General features: G+C 38.6%; 1 protein-coding gene and 1 long non-coding RNA gene across 2 annotated transcripts in view; one reads left to right on the forward strand and one right to left on the reverse strand.

The window, feature by feature from the left end:
• LOC135102247 (uncharacterized) overlaps nucleotides 1-1,729 on the forward strand; it is a 6,559-nt gene extending 4,830 nt beyond the window's left edge. Inside the window, exon 4 of the long non-coding RNA XR_010269598.1 lies at nucleotides 924-1,729. This is a non-coding gene — a long non-coding RNA (uncharacterized LOC135102247). The remainder of the gene's footprint in view (nucleotides 1-923) is intronic.
• Nucleotides 1,730-5,463: 3,734 nt separating this feature from the next.
• LOC135102227 (UV excision repair protein RAD23 homolog B-like) lies at nucleotides 5,464-17,875 on the reverse strand. Its single transcript, XM_064007099.1, has 10 exons — nucleotides 17,714-17,875; nucleotides 13,989-14,067; nucleotides 12,530-12,705; nucleotides 11,645-11,796; nucleotides 10,679-10,772; nucleotides 9,207-9,384; nucleotides 8,583-8,643; nucleotides 8,032-8,162; nucleotides 7,445-7,584; nucleotides 5,464-7,243 (listed from the first exon to the last, which is right to left on the reverse strand). The coding sequence occupies exons 1-10, from the start codon at nucleotides 17,780-17,782 to the stop codon at nucleotides 7,133-7,135; spliced, it is 1,191 nt and encodes a 396-aa protein (XP_063863169.1). The 5' UTR covers nucleotides 17,783-17,875; the 3' UTR covers nucleotides 5,464-7,132.
• Nucleotides 17,876-18,177: the final 302 nt, after the last annotated feature.

Raw genomic sequence — 18,177 nt, forward strand, 5'->3', positions numbered from 1 at the left:
GAGAGAGAGAGAGAGAGAGAGAGAGAGAGAGAGAGAGAGAGAGAGAGAGAGAATTATTAGTGAGAACATACATCATCAACTCTCTACGTAAAGCTGTGTGGTGATGTACGTGCTGCAAATGAGTTAAGTGTAAATCACCAGAGAAAAACTACCCTTGTTTACCATTTTACCGGCAAATGTCTCAGATATACTATTAAGAAGTCCGTAAGTGTGCCTGTATGTGTGCACTGGCAGCTGAAACAGTTCAAATGACGTGAACTTTGGCATGTAAACTGGGAACGGGTCTCAGATGGATGAAAACAACTTTCACTCAAACTGAAATTTCCAAGGAGGCATCTAGGAAGTAAAATTGTCATTGAAAATTATAAATTTTGCGGTTATTCCTTCCATTTTCATCGTAAAGCACTTATTATGGCATCACTAAAAAGCACACTGGGACTCCAAACTGTATATGTAAGTGAGAGAGGTAAGTGATGTGCATCGTTGGCCTTTTATGTCAGACCACAGGCCAAAACGTAATTCTAGTTTAAATCGGATGAAATTTGATGGCCGAATTGGAATCCGACCCCACATGGGTCAAAATAAATAATATATTGATAGAAATCTTGCAAAGGATATATTAATAGGCAAAGTTCATATTAGGAAATGCATCTATCGATTTCATCTCTATATGGATTGTAAAACACTCACCTTGGCATTATTGAAAAACAATCGTAAAGCCTCATCCGTACTGGCACGTTCAATAAGTGTACCCTACCTGACATTCCCTACACGCCACAATTGTCTTCATCCACTCTGAAATCTTAGAATATCAAATTTTCTCTTCGTCTGCACGATGCTTATTTGCCAGTATCAGTTTATTTGAGATGTACTATGAAGCCTGATCCATTTACTGTTTCTAACAAAATTGCTACCTTTCGCAGGGGCCTGGGGAAAGCTGCGGAGGGCCGTGGGGCACTGGGGGGCACTGCAAGGAGGGACTGAAATGCCTGCCTAACTTTAACGTCGCCCATCTGCCCAAAGAACTTACGAAACACTTAATGGGCACGTGTAAAGTGGTACCCGAGGCGCCCTCCTGCTAGGCCGAATGCTGGTAGCTGGACCTTGTCAGTGCAGGTTAGGTTTTGTTTGTGGATGGGGAGAGGGGAAGCTAAATTAAGTATTTGAAACTGACAACAAATAAGGAGAATGATGAAAACAGAATTGTACATGCGTTCACCACGGTCTTCAGAATCACGTGCTGGACTTGTGATCGCCAGCCACTCCCTCAGAGAGACCTTATGCAGTCCACTCTGTGGGCAAGACTGAGACTTGTTCACCTGAGATGGGCAGTATTTAAATACATTTGTATTTAGATACGTATTCAAATAATACATTCGTGTATTTAGAACTGTATTTATAATCCATTGGTTTACATGTATTTAATGCAACATTTTGACTATTCTGCGAGTATATTCAAATGTTGAAAGAAAATATTTTTTTGACTAATTAACTTTGCCACAAAGCCGTCACCTGCCTGACACCCCTGGCCAGTGCACGCGGCGTGGCTGTGTCGCCACTCCTTGGGGGGTTTTCTACAAATTCTGAGATTTCGAACTTTACCTCGGGCTGTTGGGAATCCATGGTAATTTTTTGTCGAATGTATGTATATACCTAAAGTGTATTTACAAGTGTATTTAAGTACAACTGTTGTATTTAGTATTTAAATAAATTCCTAGATTGCATTTAATATTTAGTATTTAAATACATTTCTCCCATGTATTTAGCATTTAATGTTTAAATACAATCAGTGTATTTATTGTCCAACTGATTTTCACACACCACACACGCCGTCCTCTTCCTCGAGGCCTCGCTATCCACTGAGTCTCTTCTGAACGACTTGAGTAGAGGGCGACCTTACCCTGCCAAGTGGCAGGCAAGGACCCCACCATTTCTCTGGAAACCACTGCAATGTGTGTGTGTCCGTGTGTGTGTGTGTGTGCGCGCTACAACAAATACAGGACGACAGAATGCTTGCTCCGTGAGAAGATTAGTGGTGATTACTTATACAGTCGCTCAATTTCCTAATTCCTGATCTCAGTAATTCAGTCTTCGCAGTAATGCCAAAGGAGTTAGATGGTGCGTAACGACCTAACTTGCTCTCAAGACCACGAATTTTCAGAACTTTCTAACATCTGGTTCAGCTTCAGATTCACTCGCAAATTTAATTAATTTGTCCTGTGTACCTCTCGTACCTAACTCATCTAACTATACAAGAATTTTACCTCTCTTCCCCTTCCTTCGTGGAGATCTCCATTCCGAGACTTCAATGTTAACCATTAGCTTTGTCTTTCATCTTCCCTCACTGACCATCCTTGTGAACTAGCTTTTAACTTTGCTGGCCTCCACGACCTAGAGCAATAATGTGCAGCAACCTACTTGTATCCCTGACCGTCTTGAAGATACGCCAAACATTCTTGACCTTTTTCCAACCTGTAATCCTTATATTTATGCTGTCACCTTGCTTTCTGTGTTCGGCTCCTCATATCACAACCTCTTATTTGTATCTTGTATCGCTCCAATCAAGACCCCCATAGCGGAGGTGTGTCTGGCGTTTTGCCTCTACTAATTGGGGAAACCTAAGGAGGATTTTCCTTTGAATAACTACTGCTTCCGTGTATGACCAATCTGTGTGTGTTAAGCACATAAGGGCGGTAATTGTGTCTGACATGGAGGCGTACAGTACATTCTTTTTTCTCTCACACTAAACTTTCCCAACATTGGTTTAACTCAGCCTGTTCTCGTGCTACACATGGTAGAGAGGCGGCCCACAAATGGTGCTTGAGCCTTCCTCTCCTGAAACTCATGCAGGTTACATTTCTGCCCAAAATTATGCAAAAAACTTTTCTTCAACTGGCCAAAAATTAATTTATCGATAGAAAATGTAAAAATCTTTCTAGATCAAACTCCCTCACGATTTATGGCACCTAGTCAAATATCTTCAACAACTTTTCTTCATCTTTTCTTCCTCTATTTCAATCTGATAGCACCACTACCATTTCAACCATCTCTGTAGCTGAACTCTTCACCCAGACCTTTGCCAAAAGCACAATATCAGATTATTCAGGTTTTTTTCTTTCCTCTACTCCACCCTCCAACTATTTCATACCTCCATTAATAATCTTCCAAATGATGTTTTCTATGCCCTCGAAGGCCTTAACTCTCGGAAGGCTTATGGACCTGACAGTGTTACTCCTATTGTTATTCGAAATTGCTTCCATGCTTGCACCTTGCCTAGTCAAATTCTATCAACTCTTGTCTGTCAGCATCTATCTTTCCTTCCTGCTGAGTTTGCCTACATTCAGCATATTTCTGAAAAGTGCTCTAATCCTTTAAACAACTGCCCTGTTGCTTTAATTCCTTGCATTTCTAAGATTTTTAATCTATCTTCAACATCTATCACCTCACAACCTTTTACCTGATCACCAGTATGGGTTCTGTTGTAGCTGTTCTACTGATATTCAAGATTTCCATACTGAGTCTTGCTTATCCTCTTTTAGGGATTTTGGTGAAACTTTTGCTATTGCCCCAGACATATGAAGTGTTTGATAGTTGCCACAAATCTATTATTTCAAAACTACCCTCCTATGGCTTCTATTCTCTGTAATTTCATCTTGAGCTTCCTTTTTTTATTGTTCTATTGCTGCTGTAGTAGATAGCCAATGTTCATTATAGTCTATTAACAGTGGTGTCCTTCAGGGCTATGCCCTATCACTCATTCTCTTTTTGTTTTTCATCAATAATTTTCTAAGCCAAATGTATTGTCTTATCCACTCCTACACTGATGAGATCACACTGTACTTTTCCACATCTTTTCTTAGACCTCAATCCTTTGGAAATCAAACAACTAAAGCAAGGAAGCCACAGAATGACCGACTTTTGATCTAAAATTTTTGATTGGAGCAGAAATCCGACACAGCTCTTCAACAAAACTCAACGGTTTCCCTTTTCTACACTGAACCTCCTAAGCCAGTTCTTTACTATTAATCAAAACTGTAAACTTCACATCTTTTCTCTTGCTAAAACACCTTCTATGAAGTAGGGCATTCTGAGCTGTCAATGCCAGTTTTTCTTACCCCCACAATTGCTCTGTACAGGGACCTCCATTAACACTGCTCTTTTGAACAGGATGGAATCAAAAGCATTTTGTCTTACCAACTCTCCTCTTCTGTCTTCAATGTCTTTCATTTCTCTAAAAACTCTGGAACTCTGTCTCACTCCTGCTCCTACAGTAAATCTCTACATGCTTTCCCTCCACCCTCAATTGTTTCCCTATCAAAGCTTCAGTTCCTTCTCAACAGCAGCTTTCCTATGGTGATTGACATACATGATGAAGAGCCAAAATTTTGTGTTTAAAATTTCTAGTTGTACTCATTTTACAGAATACATTACAACACAACTGAAAAAAAAAAGTAAATAATAATAATTAAATAAATAAAACACTGCAATAACAAAACGGTCTCAGTATCCTTGTTTCCACATAATTGGCAAGACATTTCTTAAGCTCTGACTGATCCGAAGTGAGAATGGTAAAAGTTGCAATATTATGGACCTCTTATAAATTTAAGCCTGAGTTGTTCAATCATGGTTCTCAAACAGCACTGGAGTGAGCACAGCAACAGGCTAATTGTGTATCCTTGCATGAAGAACATAATATAAAATGTGCATCTCTTTCAAAGAGGAACAATAAAGAAAACTAATTAAAAAAGTAAACTATTCCCAATAACACTTGACACAGATTCGTGAAACTTTTAAAGGTGTCCTAGTTTTGTCATCTTGCACAAAAAATTACCATATAACAATTAGTTATAGTAGTATTTTAATGATGAAGTACATATTCTTATTATAAATGAAAACATGAAAATAATCTAGTTGCTGGCTAACCTGAACTCAGTGAATGAACACCTGACCTTCCTTCTCGAGTCCCTCATTAACTGCAGTGTCATCCACAGTGGTCACTGCTCAAAGAAGCACATCACAGTCCCTTCCCCACCTGCACTGAGAGGGGAGACAAATGCCAATCTCTAAATATATTTATGAGATGTGAATACAGGACAGAAGAGCAAACAAAAACCAAGGCAAAAAAATAAAATTCTAAGAATAATAATGATAGTATTGGCAACAGCAGCAATGAAGAAGATTGAAAATTAAAGACTTGCAGACCTGTGAATTTATACAAGAAAAGGAAGACAATGTAAAGCTCTCTAGCAAATCAAGAATTGAAACCTGCTCTTAGCAGCCAGTGCGGGTCAGGGCAGCAGGCAACCGCCTCAGCACCCCACAACCCAAAGTCTCTGATACAAATGTTAACTACATGAAGCTGACAATGACAGGCTACAAAGCAAGGCTGAACTTTGGCACCAGCCCTTAATGCATAATTGTCTTTTCCTCCTGCACCATCCCAGGGTTAAATAAAAACAATGGTTGAACCTGCTGGTCATATTCCTCTTCACAAGAAATATCAACAAATACTTTTCTTTTCTTTTTTTTTTTTTTTTTTTACAAAATGCCTCCCTATAGAAGTAAGGCCTAGGGAGAGCAGTGGCAACTTATTCTATCTAGATGTGATCACTTTGATGTGTGGCAGCACAGGCAGTTGTGAGCAACCGGATGGCAATGTGGTGTTGGAAGTGGTTAGTACTGGTAGTGGTGATGGGCACCTGCTGTTAATTAATAAAGTTAAGCATACCCATGACCACTGAGGCGGGCTCAAGGTAGGGGCTGGGGGCAGCTTGGGCACTAGGTTTCCTGCACAACAGGAAAATAATATATATAGATATATATACGTATATATATATGTATGCATAATCATCTTTAATCAACAGTGACTTATCCCACAATAATTTAGCCTGGTTGCTCAATACTCTGCAAGTGCTTGCTAGCAACTCATTATTTCTTTGTATGGTCAGCCTTACTGGGGTGTTGAGAGTAGCGCTGCACTGCATGCCTCAACCAACATTCCATGCTTCAAGGTCATGAGGGAGAAAATTAGCTCTAACTAAACAACAAACAAAATACCATGATTTCACTTGTGTACAGCAAAAATGATGAAGCAACCCTAATGACATTCAGAGATGTTTCACCAGTTTCCACAAGGAGCCAAAAATTATGAGCTTCTCAAACTAAGAGCAGTACGTCATTATCAACAACACGTTGCTTCTTGACCTCTGAATTTTTACATATATAATATACCAATCTATAGTTTAAGAATATGAAATTGAGCAATAAAATCTACATTTCATTTTCTCACAGAGAAGCAAGATGCTATAATTTTCTTTGATAGTTTGCAAGCTGCACCCAAAGTGAGGACTTCTGGCCAGCACAAGCAGACTCCATGTTCACTCAGAGTTGACTTAGCTGGAATATGACTATAGAACAGTTAAATGTCAACCTAAAGCATTTAGAAAATGATCAGTGTAAGACATTTCAGTTTATAAAGATCAGAAACCAGAGGAAATAAATAACTAATTTTGAAATTAATGTTTTGGATGGAATACCTGAATATTCTTGCTAGACACAACAACTCCAACCGTCTCTCTGTGCTACCACAAGGCAAGCAGCCAAGGGGCAACAATGCACTAGTCTTACCCTCCTCCAGCATGAAGCTAGAAGAGGGGAGGCTGGGCGTGCATGAAAGCTCTTATCTGTATTATGTACAGAGAGGAATGGTGGAGGTCTGGCTGGGTGTGGGAAGCAAACAACCACATAACAACAGTGCAGGTTGCCTGGCCTACACTAAAACACATACTCCTGTAAGTGTGTGTGTGTGTGTGTGTGTGTGTGTGTGTGTGTGTGTGTGTGTGTGTGTGTGTGTGTGTGTGTGTGTGTGTGTGTGTGTGTGTGTGTGTCAACCACAGACTGTCTCGTCGCCATTATGGAAAAACTACAGCAGTAGTATGTCAAATGCACATTATTTTATGGATGTAACTTATGTAATGGTGAATGCACTTGCTGACTTTTCCGTGAGAATTTGGAAATAACAAGCCACTGAACAGTCAAGTGAGTTGTCCAAAAGATTGGCCGCAACACACACGGCAGTCTCTCTCCCTCCTGCCCCTGACAGGTCGTGGTCAGACACCCCTGCCAGCTGGGCCTAGTCCCAGGTCTGGCTGAAGAGAAACTCAGCTGCCAAATTTTCATTCTTTTCACAGGCAAAGTAAGCCTGAACAACCACATCTTCTGGGAAGTTGCCAAGAGCCTTAAGCTGTAATAAAAGAAAAAATGGACTGTAACACAAAGATGGAAATAAATGGGAAACTGCTGCACAAAGTAGGTTTACTTTACTTTTAACATGTTTATAAATCCCTTCACATTGTATGATGAAATCATGCATCCTGCAACACACACCAATACTCACCTCTATACCGAATGCACAAAATTCTATTGTTAGTAAAATATGCCTTACCCTGTCAATGGCATCCCTATCCTGTGGAGAGAGGAAGATTGCAGTCTGGCCAGGCGCAGCACGTCCACCACTACCACCACCACCACCTCCTCCACCACCCCCACTACCCTGAGCTCCAGTACTTCCACCAGTGTTGCCACCTAAGGACAGGAAATAGGATGCACAAGATAACAAAGAGGATATCGTGTGTGGGGTTTTGAACTGAGATTATAACTCAAAAAGTAAATGCCTTCTGAGTAGGCAGGGTGGTAGCAAGGACCTGGATATTTGGTCCAGAAAGAGACTGAATCAGAGGACAATGTCTCAACTGAGCTCATGATTTTGGTTATTAAAGAAATCTCCACAAAATATAAATAAATAAATAAATAAATAAATAAATAAATAAATAAAAATAAGCATAAATAACAACAACTAAGAAAATAATGAAGTGAGCACAAGAGGGTAATTTGCCATTAAGGAACAAATAGGCACAAAGATATGAAAATTTTCCCTGCCTGATCACATCACACTTCAGTCATCTCCATATCATGCATTTGACTATTGATATTAAACACATTACAATCCAGCCCAGGCCTTGAAGCACTCACTTCCTGATCCAGGACCTCCTTCATTTAGCATCCGAACAAAGGCTTCCTGATTCTGTTGAATTGTCTGTAGAAGTTGTGGGTTAGTTTGCCCAATCTGCTGGATGAATGCATCCAGCAAAGATGGATTTGACCTGTGGAGGAAAGGATTAAGATAAACCCATTATTGTGATAATAAATAAATAAATAAATAATAACAGTGTAGGGTGAAAATTAAAGGAAGTCAAGCTTAATTTTTACAATATTAGGGCATATATGAAAATAATACAACAGCTACAATAACAATTTGTTTAAAACAATGGCCATCCTTAAGGTATTAAAGGCTCCTCAACCAAGGCAGATATCAATGACCAATGCACTTCTCCAGTCTTCAATCCACTCCATGATAAAGCAATGCCTCAAAAATCCATCCCAATCAACATTTCTTGAGATTCATAATGACATTTCATTTGCTACATTTTTTTTTACATAAATCCATATCTAACAGAAATAAAAATACAAGACATTAGAGAGATACATGAAAACCATCAGAGAGAGAGAGAGAGAGATCTCACCTTATCATCTGTCTCATCTGTTCAAACTGCGGCTGAGACCGGAAGAAGCTAAGCGGGTCTGCTGTTGATGAGGAATGGAAGGTTAATACATATGACAGAGCCTCAAGGGTCTCTACAAAAGGTCTGGCCACATCTGTTACACCCACTGATCAGATGAGATAGAAGTGTAGTAGTAGTAGGAGTGTATCATGACAGCAGGGGTAAAACAGTTCTGCTGCCAGATCTTGATGCAGAGACTCAGATATGCCTACACAAGTAAACCTCATGCAAGAATAATCAGTAAGAATCTATACTCTTTACAGATTGAGGCCCTGGAGCTCTGATGGATCTCATTTTAGACCTAGGGAAAGATTGGAATGATTGTGCATGTGTTTCTCAGCTATCCCTCATGTGTGGACACTGGCCTGGTATGCAGATAGTTGGTATCAATGTTTTTAATAGAGTTATTTTATATGTTCCTGACATTACAACAAATTTTGTTAAAAAAATAAATAAAAAAATAATATCAGTGTTGCCAAAGATTTATCTGCATCACCTATGCACTTGACTTGACTATGGACGCACCAATAAAAGAGAATTAAAAAACAAAATAAGTAAACATCAGCTGCACACTGAAAAACTTACCTTCAATATCTAGCTCACTCCCCACTCCCGCAGGGAGTGACTCAACCCCACCACCACCCTCACCACCAGCACCCGCAGGCTGGCCAGCTGGTTCCTCCAGGTTGGCAGGAATACCATCCACCAAGTACTGCACCGCCGTGTATGGATTGTTGAAACTCGCTCTCAAGGCCCGCTCTACCTGTATACAAGCAAACATATCTATATCAAGACAGTGTATGCATCAAGGTATACAGTAGAACCATACATGTAAGATCACAGAGAATTTGTACATAAAAAAGCATATATGCAACATTTCTTTCACACTCTCATCTTACCAGCCCCTCATTCTTTATCATGAATCTATTACCTACCTAACTATCCTGCCTATCCTAAGTGCTTTGCATTTACTGATATTAAAATCTATTTGCCATCTATATCTGTCTATCCATTCATCTTATCTTAGTCTGCAGGGCAGTTGTAGCAGAATACAACCTAATTAATTATCTTACCTATATTTGTGTTGTTGACAAATTTACTAATATTGCTAAAGATGCCATTGTCTAGATCAACAATGTACATTAAAAATAAGTGTCCCTAAAACTGATCCTTGTGGTAACACACTAATTACTTATCCCCAATCAGATTTTGAGCCATTAATTGCAACTCTGTTACACATCACACAACCGTGACCTTAATCCTGCCTAGAACTTTCCCATCCACCCTTTTGGTTGTGTTTAACTTCCCTATTTAAAAGGAAGGAATAATAAACATAGCTCTGTATATGTCTAGATTGAACAGCTAAGGTTACTACCAATGAGCTACCAATGGATCATTTGCTATACTCCGTGACAAGTGCAATGCCACATTTTTTGCTATCATGTTTTTCCCCACAAAACAGTGCATCAGACTAGACTCAAAATTGCAACAGAAGGGAAAATGTTGATTTTATTCATTACTGGCCTTGAAATTTGTGACCCTTGATAATTAATGACCAATAATGAGAAATCATGGCAACACAATGTTTTCTTTCCTAAAGCTGGACAATCTACACTGCCATGGTCTTACATCTTTGGGCTTCATTCAAAATTCTAGCATTAACTACATACAATTTATATTGTACTGAACTCCAATGCCAATATCAGCAAATCCTATTAATTCTCTATAATGAAAAATTGCTATCTGCAAACCACTGTATTTAGCTTCTATTTTACATTTTCTGTATACAGTTCTACTTAAACATTACCACCACTAGTTTATCTTTGCAAAGCCATGATGGAGTAACACGTCACCATCACCCTTTCATATATATTCAAGAATCTTCATCTGCTTTTCCATTTATCTAACTGCATCTATGTATTTATTTCTCTGTGAAATGCTTTTAATTCATAAAACCAATGAGAGTTCTTATATCCGTCATTACAACATAAAAACACCATGATAATAATCACATCATTACCTCTAAAACCACCATCAAGTAATAATTATGTACTAACCTGAGGCCTCTCATAACCCATCTCCATTATATTCTCTACCATGCGGTTGAATTCCTCGCCCACCACTATCAAGGACTCCGCACCCCCAACAGACCTGTGAAAGATGAGACAGTTGAAGAGCTTAACATAAGAACCAGGAATAGATTTTTTTTTATCTAAAACAAATCTAAAACAGTCCATTCTCCAATTTAAGATAATACTTTAATTTTATCGGTCACAAGACTGTAGCCCTAAAAGTTATAAGTGATGATATATATGTGTGAAACCTAGAGCATCTTTTGAAGAGTACATTCAGAACACACATGGAATACAAGTAGTTTCACCAAAAAAATGCATGAAGTATTAAATCTCAATCAAACTGTCACCTTATATTATGTTACTACATTGTCAATTCACTAAAACAAAAACAAAAACAAAAAATAATAATAATAATAATAATGAGTTTATTAGCAAAAATAAGTCACCCTGAACTAAATCATGATTATAAAAAATCAATATCATCTGAATCAAAATAAAACAGGCCTGGCCACCAAAGGCTAAACCTGTGGCTTTGCACAAGTTATTGCTTTGCACCAAACAGTTTTGGTCATTTCTTTAAATTATAAAAACTGGACCTTAAAATATTCAACAAAAATGTTATTGATTTTTAAATCATCTACTTAATCACTCACTGGTGTGGCTACTAAAAAAACGTGCCAAACTTATGGGGAAAGATGCTTCTAAACTTACAAGACAGTAAATTCTATTTATTCATTTATTTATTTTAAAGAGTCCAGTAACTTTCCAAAGCAATGGCCATAATTGGAGGAGTTTCAACAGGAGCAAAAGCATTAGGCCTGCAATTAAATCCCCCTTTTGTGAAAGGTGTGACAAAAGCTACAATGCCTACATACTATATAATACTACTGAGGTTGTGCCATTTATTTTGTCTTCTATGTTAACATCTAAAAAAATCACTAAACTCACCCTCCTGAGGAGGGCTGTGTGGTTGGTCCAGATTGGGTTGTCGGAGTGTCTGCAGGTTGAGATGATGCTGAGGTGGTAGTAGTGGTAGTGGTGGCAGTGGTGGAAGAAGTTGAGGTGGAGGAGGCTTCAGTTGTAGCAGCTGGAGTTGTGCTCTGATGAAGGAGAATGAATAGAGAGTGATATTTATTTACCTATGCACTAAGCAAATGCAATAAAAAACTGAGATTAAAGGTTAAAGGATGATAAATGAGTGACAAAACAAAGGAACAGTTCAAACACTAAAATCAATCACTCACAATGATGGGTGGCCCAGGGCTCCTCTAAACTCACATGAAACCTGTGTCATGGCTGCATCTAAAGTAAGACCTGCTGGCTTGCTTGATCCCACCCTCCACCCACTATTCACAGGGGCTCAATGCCCAGTGTCAAGAAAATGGCTTCAAAAACACTTCTGGTCTCTGGTTAAAATTTCTGACATAATAAGATCCATAGTATTGTAGGACCTCCATGCATCTGCACATTGCTGTTCAAGATTTGCCAGCCATATTGTTTGTGTACATAAGAAATAATGTGGAAGTCTAGAAGGACATCGCCCACCACAGACTGTCTTACATTCTTTTTAAAATGTAACATATATCATGAACACCTTTGGCACAATTTTATGTACTGACATCTGGTTACAAGGGACTTCCACACTTAATCCCATAGGAATGAATATCAAAACCATTACTGATACTTTCATATTAAATTGTATAAATCATCTCTTTTAATACTGCAACCACAGAATCTAATATAACCCCACAAGCCATAGAGAATCAATCTAATGCTGCAATAAACAAATTAGCCTCAGTTCTTTTGCCTGTCATCTCTGAAACATATCATTACCTGTGCAGTGGTGGCAGCCGCTTCTGTGGTGGTTTCCCCCGCCTCCCCTGTTTCCATGGGATCAGAAGGCCCAGAAGGTGGTGGTGCAGGCTTAGGCTTCGTCACCATAATGACCAGGAACTTCTTATCGTCGATGTTGTAGGAGTCAAGTGTTGAGTCATCCTGGAGGATTTTACCTGTTGTGGAAAGGAAGAGTTTGGGTGGCCTGACAATGTTGTTCATTTATGAGACACATATGTATGACAAATAAGTAGAATGTGAGTGAGGAACCACAGGATAAAGTAGTTGTAGTACTTTATCTAACAGCATTTTGACCACTGCATTCCCCCATTCACTAATGAGTAAACTTATCCCTTCAAAAATTAAAAAGGATGTAGTAAAGTACTCCTTACAAGCATGGTCACGTTCTGTCTCTGAAGTCTCTCAAGTTTTGCATCACATAACTGGTACTGCCACCATCACAGCCAAAAAAAATTACAGACAATAAAGACAAATGTACCTATCTTCCTTTCCTAATGTCTCAAAGATCACCAGAATACTTTTTGTTTATACAGTAATATCCCAGTATGCCTCAACCCACCTAACACACACACACACACACACACACACACACACACACACACACACACACACACACACACACACAGTAGCAAAGCACATAAGATACCTGCAGACATGACAGATTTTGATTACCATAACCTTTCACTTCCTGTACAAAGACAATAAAATAATCACAGAAAAGATTACACCAAAAACTGGAGTACTATGTGATGTGATGTTCAAGATCCAAGAAAAAATAAATAATAAAATAAAATGGATAAAAAAAATAAATAAATATATAAATAAACAAATAAATAAACAAATAAATATAAAAAAAAAAATTTAAAAATCTGACTCTGGAAACTACATAAAACATCAAATATGTTGAAACCTAAGACTGAGAGAAAAATAAATTATTAAATAAATGCCATCACTGGAATAAAGAAAGGTAAGAGATCTATGAAAACATATAAATTAATAAGCAGAGAATGAACTGAATTAGATGAAAAGATCTACCATTGTTAAAACTGAGGGACTTCAGGGAGATATGAAAAATTGATAAGGGAAAGATGACCAACCAAAATAAATTTAGATTTGCTGAAAAAAAAAAAAAAAAAAGAATTCAAATTGGATTTTCTCAATTAAATATTGCAAAATATAATACAAGAAAAACAACTCAGACTGAAAATCAATCTTCTCTCTTTCTCTCATCCACCAAACTCTAATATCATGTTGCCTTGTCACTGTCACATTGTAGATGGCTGCTATAATAAAGCATCACATCAAACATTCAATGCAAGAAGGAAAACACTGCAGATTATTAGTACTATTCTCAATTATCCAGAGAAAGCAGTGGAGCTAAGGAATACTAGGCAGGCACTCACACATTTCCCTTCCCTTCACCTCACCAGCAACTCACCTGCATAAATTAACTTCTGACCTACAGCTGGATAGTCTGATCCCTTCTCCTTCTCAACCTTCTCCTTCAAGGCTTTAACCTGTTAGGAAGAGAAAAATACAACCAGATTAAAACACTTCTTACAAATTATATGACATGAGGTGAGATCATAGAAGTGTTCATATGGAGAGAGAGAGAGAAAAAAAAAATTGTTGTATTGCCCTTATGAAGAGAATGGATGTGAACCACTGAATGAAGTGAGCTAAACATTTCAGGAGTAAACGTAGAAAATGGATTCTAAGCAATATCAGAGGTCTTAACTAGTCCTCAGTGTACACCCATATTTAGGTACTGCTACCTCTGCACTTTTGAGCATACATCATTTACAATAATTCCTTTATATATTCACATTCACAGACCTGACTTTAAATTCTACATCTTTTAGACTGGTCCTCTCTACACTTTTTTTTTATTAGCTCTGATACCAAAATATATTTCCACTTTCATTATTTTAAAGTTAACATTCTCATGACACATCAAACCATAAAGATGCAATGGCAGCATGTAGCAAATGGAAAAAGTTATGAAAAGTCCCACTTTCATGTCATCCCAGTGACAGATTTTTTGAATGCCAGCACATGATGCAATCCCCCACATTGTCCAGACACCTTACATCCAACAACTTGTCAGGCAGTGATACAGGCATCTAAGAGAGGGAGAGAGAGAGAGAGAGAGAGAGAGAGAGAGAGAGAGAGAGAGAGAGAGAGAGAGAGAGAGAGAGAGAGAGAGAGAGAGAGAGAGAGAGAGAGAGAGAGAGAGAGAGAGAGAGAGAGAGAGAGAGAGAGAGAGAGAGAGAGAGAGAGAGAGAGAGAGAGATAATCGCACTGATGCCAACAACGGCAGAAACTAACCACCAGTTTTATCAAATCATGCCACAGATGAATACTGCCCCCACACACCTCTAGAGGATTATGCATACACTCTATTCAGTGTATTTTTTCAGATCATGTAATACATAACTACTTACTTTTTTCAGGAGTTTCTCAGATACAGCATTTATTTTGTTTCTATAAAATGTAAAACCAAACCATTGTATTCCAACACCTTTCCCAATGAAACCTTCCCAGACACATCCACTAACAGTCTTTGTTCCAATAGTTAAGCAATTCTTACCTGTCTGCTACACAATCACTGACCAAATGTCTTAGGCAGTAGGTCACTGGAGGAAATTGTAAGATGCATGATATGGTGAATTAACGTCAGGCAGGACAAAATACGACCTACAATGAATGTTATTACACTTACTTAAAACTACAATTTCATTCGATTCTGATACAGAACAATGACATACCCAATGGTGTTGATGAATATGGGCCTTGGGAGAGCTTAGACATGTCTTAAGGACAAACCTTTTATTGAAAGTGAAACCAAATATGCCACACTTCTCACACTCCACCATTAATGTAAACATATATAAATAATTTGGGAACCAAGCAAGATCATAACATTAAAAATTAAGCCATATTTCTGAGCTATATTGTTCCCATGAACTTTGTAACATTACCTCAACAAGCCTCCTGCAGGGGTGGGAGGTAATGAAGATTATTTCTGGAGTACCATTTGTGATGGTGAAGCACTTTTTACTTAGATGTGAATCCTCAGTGTTATGAGATCAATGACCAGACACAGGTGATCTGAATCAAGTTCATCTTCACTAAATTTAGAATCAACTGCACCACATTGGATAACTTGAGATAATGGGACACACCACTCTGAGACAGCCACAACCCCCTCTTCTTACAAAATGAAGGGACACATCAAGAACCAGGTGTTTGAGTTTTGGACAAAATAAAAAAAAGGCAAATAACTTTTACATGCTACCACAACAAACTATTTAAAATATTAGAACATAAACTGTACCACAACAAACTAACACTTCCTTAACTGCCTGTACAGAACTTTTTTTTCCAAATTGTCTCCTTGTCCTATATATTTTCTATACGAGTAATGTGCATTTGTGTATAAGTAAAAGCTTCAAGTTTTACATTGACATGTGGTCTAAATACATAGTTTTCCTGAAACAATCTTAATGATACTGTAGAAATGACAAGTCTTTATATTAGGAACACACCTCTCCCTCACTCCAGGAATCATCAAGAAATGGAGGGAAAGTGGGGTTTTAGGATTCATAAAGCAAATACACACTACTTGAGACTAACTAGGGCATCTGTGACCCTTGGAATCACACCCCTCCAAAGTCTGCTGAATATTAAATCAGTCTCTTCCCATGCACATCAAACTGTCTTGCAGTAGTCTGCCATATAACAAAAAATAAATAAAGTAGTCAATGCAATAGCATTGGATATGGGGACCTTGAAAAATAATAGGTGAATGTCTAGGTAGGCTGAAAGACATGAAAAGCTTGGTCTGACTGTATGAAAGGACACACGAATCTCATGTTCACCTCACAAATCCCTCAAATGAACAATAAAACATCACTCAATATTTTAAACAATGTGCAGTGCAAGACTCAGCCTACATGGGAGATTTTGGATTTAGTCTCAGCATAGTCATGTTGATAGTTATTTTTTTTTTTTTTGAGCCTTAAACGGTTTTCTGTAAATTATTTCCTGTAATACCTGTGTACTTATAAAAGTGCTGTGCTTTTGTGTATAATGCCATTTACTTTAAAACTGTGCCTGGTACTGCTGTAAATATTTTATAAACAACCAAATGTAGCTTCATACTTGCTTGTCCATGTACAGTAAACAATTTCATGGACTCTGAAGAACTTTATCCTACTTATCTATTTATTTATTTATTGTGATGTATAAATCCCTAGTGTTCAACATAATACAGATCCAATGTTCATCAACCTTTTATAAGCTCACACAATTTTTTTTTTTTTTCACAAAGTCTTCCAATTCTCATTAGTTCATAGTTGACCTTAACATGTAAATAAGCTCTGAGTGAGGTACACACACACATACACACACACACACACACACACACACACACACACACACACACACACACACCACTGAGGTCCACGAGTTTATTAATAATGTGGCACCTCCTACAGCCTATCTTTATTTATACTGTGATCATCGGTACAACTTTTCCTCCACCATGACAAGGCACTCGTGTATTTTACTCGACTTTATTCGACTTCTGTATTTGCTAGATCTGAGTTGCATCTTATTTTTACTAACTGATATATTTCTTAGATGTGCGCTGCATCCTATCCACACAAGACCTGATCGTGGGACGGCTATCCAGATACGGTATCTGCGACATGCGATATGAACCCGGTAAGATAACCCATTCGAATCCCTGTAAGCAGCTCCACATGGGCGTCGAGGAACACTGATCGCCCTGCCTCATGCACACTGACAGGCGGGGATTGACCAGACAGGATACACCACCAAATCAACTCAACACAACGCGAAAACAACACAAACCAACAACAGCTAATACAAGTTACTCAAAATAGTTAACAGAGCAGATATGATCCGAGAGGCATGCAAGACCATTAAGTATTGAAGAGGGAATGATAAGATGAAACACACCAAACTGCACTGACGGGATGCATACAAAAAGACAGTGCGAAGTGGGAAAACTGAAGAGAGCAGGAGAGGGAGGAGAATATCAGGTGAGGGTGGAGGCTGGAGGAGTAAAGAGGACGCTACCAGAACCTCCTCCACCGCCCTACTTCACACACGTCCCAGCTGCCTCTAGAACCTCACCGTGGCCGATAATTCAATTTCCACGGAGAAGGTCTGCTGCTGCAAGTTTTTCAGCGTGAGGACGACCATCTTCGCCGCGTGGGAACTCCGAAATAAGGACTTCCTCTCCCCGCCTCCAGGAGACTCACACAGCCGCCATGAGCCGTGACGTCACTGCCGGACTGGCCCGTTCCAATATTATTTTGGCGCCTACAGGGTGGTGCAGTAGCAAAACCTTCACTACTTTTCTTCCTATTTGCACAGGAGACCAAAACCAGAAGGATATTGGTAAGAAAATGGTGAAGTAAATTGAAACCGATCAGTGCTAAGAAAACTGAAGGAATGTTGAGACAGTGGATGTAAATACAAATAAAGGGACCCGTTGTAAATGCTTATTCCACTTATAGATGTTTTCCTTATCATGATTACTACGTTTTCTTTATTGGCACAGTACAGGCACTGACAAAGTTGATAGTAATTTGAAT

Source organism: Scylla paramamosain, chromosome 1, assembly GCF_035594125.1.
Source record: "Scylla paramamosain isolate STU-SP2022 chromosome 1, ASM3559412v1, whole genome shotgun sequence".
NCBI classification, from domain to species: Eukaryota; Metazoa; Arthropoda; class Malacostraca; order Decapoda; family Portunidae; genus Scylla; species Scylla paramamosain.

Excerpts from the sequence above, each read along its gene's own strand:
- LOC135102227 (XM_064007099.1), bottom strand. The coding sequence starts at position 17,782 with ATGGTCGTCCTCACGCTGAAAAACTTGCAGCAGCAGACCTTCTCCGTG. Across the intron at positions 14,068-17,713 it reads AAATTGAATTATCGGCCACG|GTTAAAGCCTTGAAGGAGAA; the intron begins GTGAGGTTCTAG and ends TCTTCCTAACAG. Across the intron at positions 9,385-10,678 it reads TGGGTTATGAGAGGCCTCAG|GTAGAGCGGGCCTTGAGAGC; the intron begins GTTAGTACATAA and ends GCTTGTATACAG.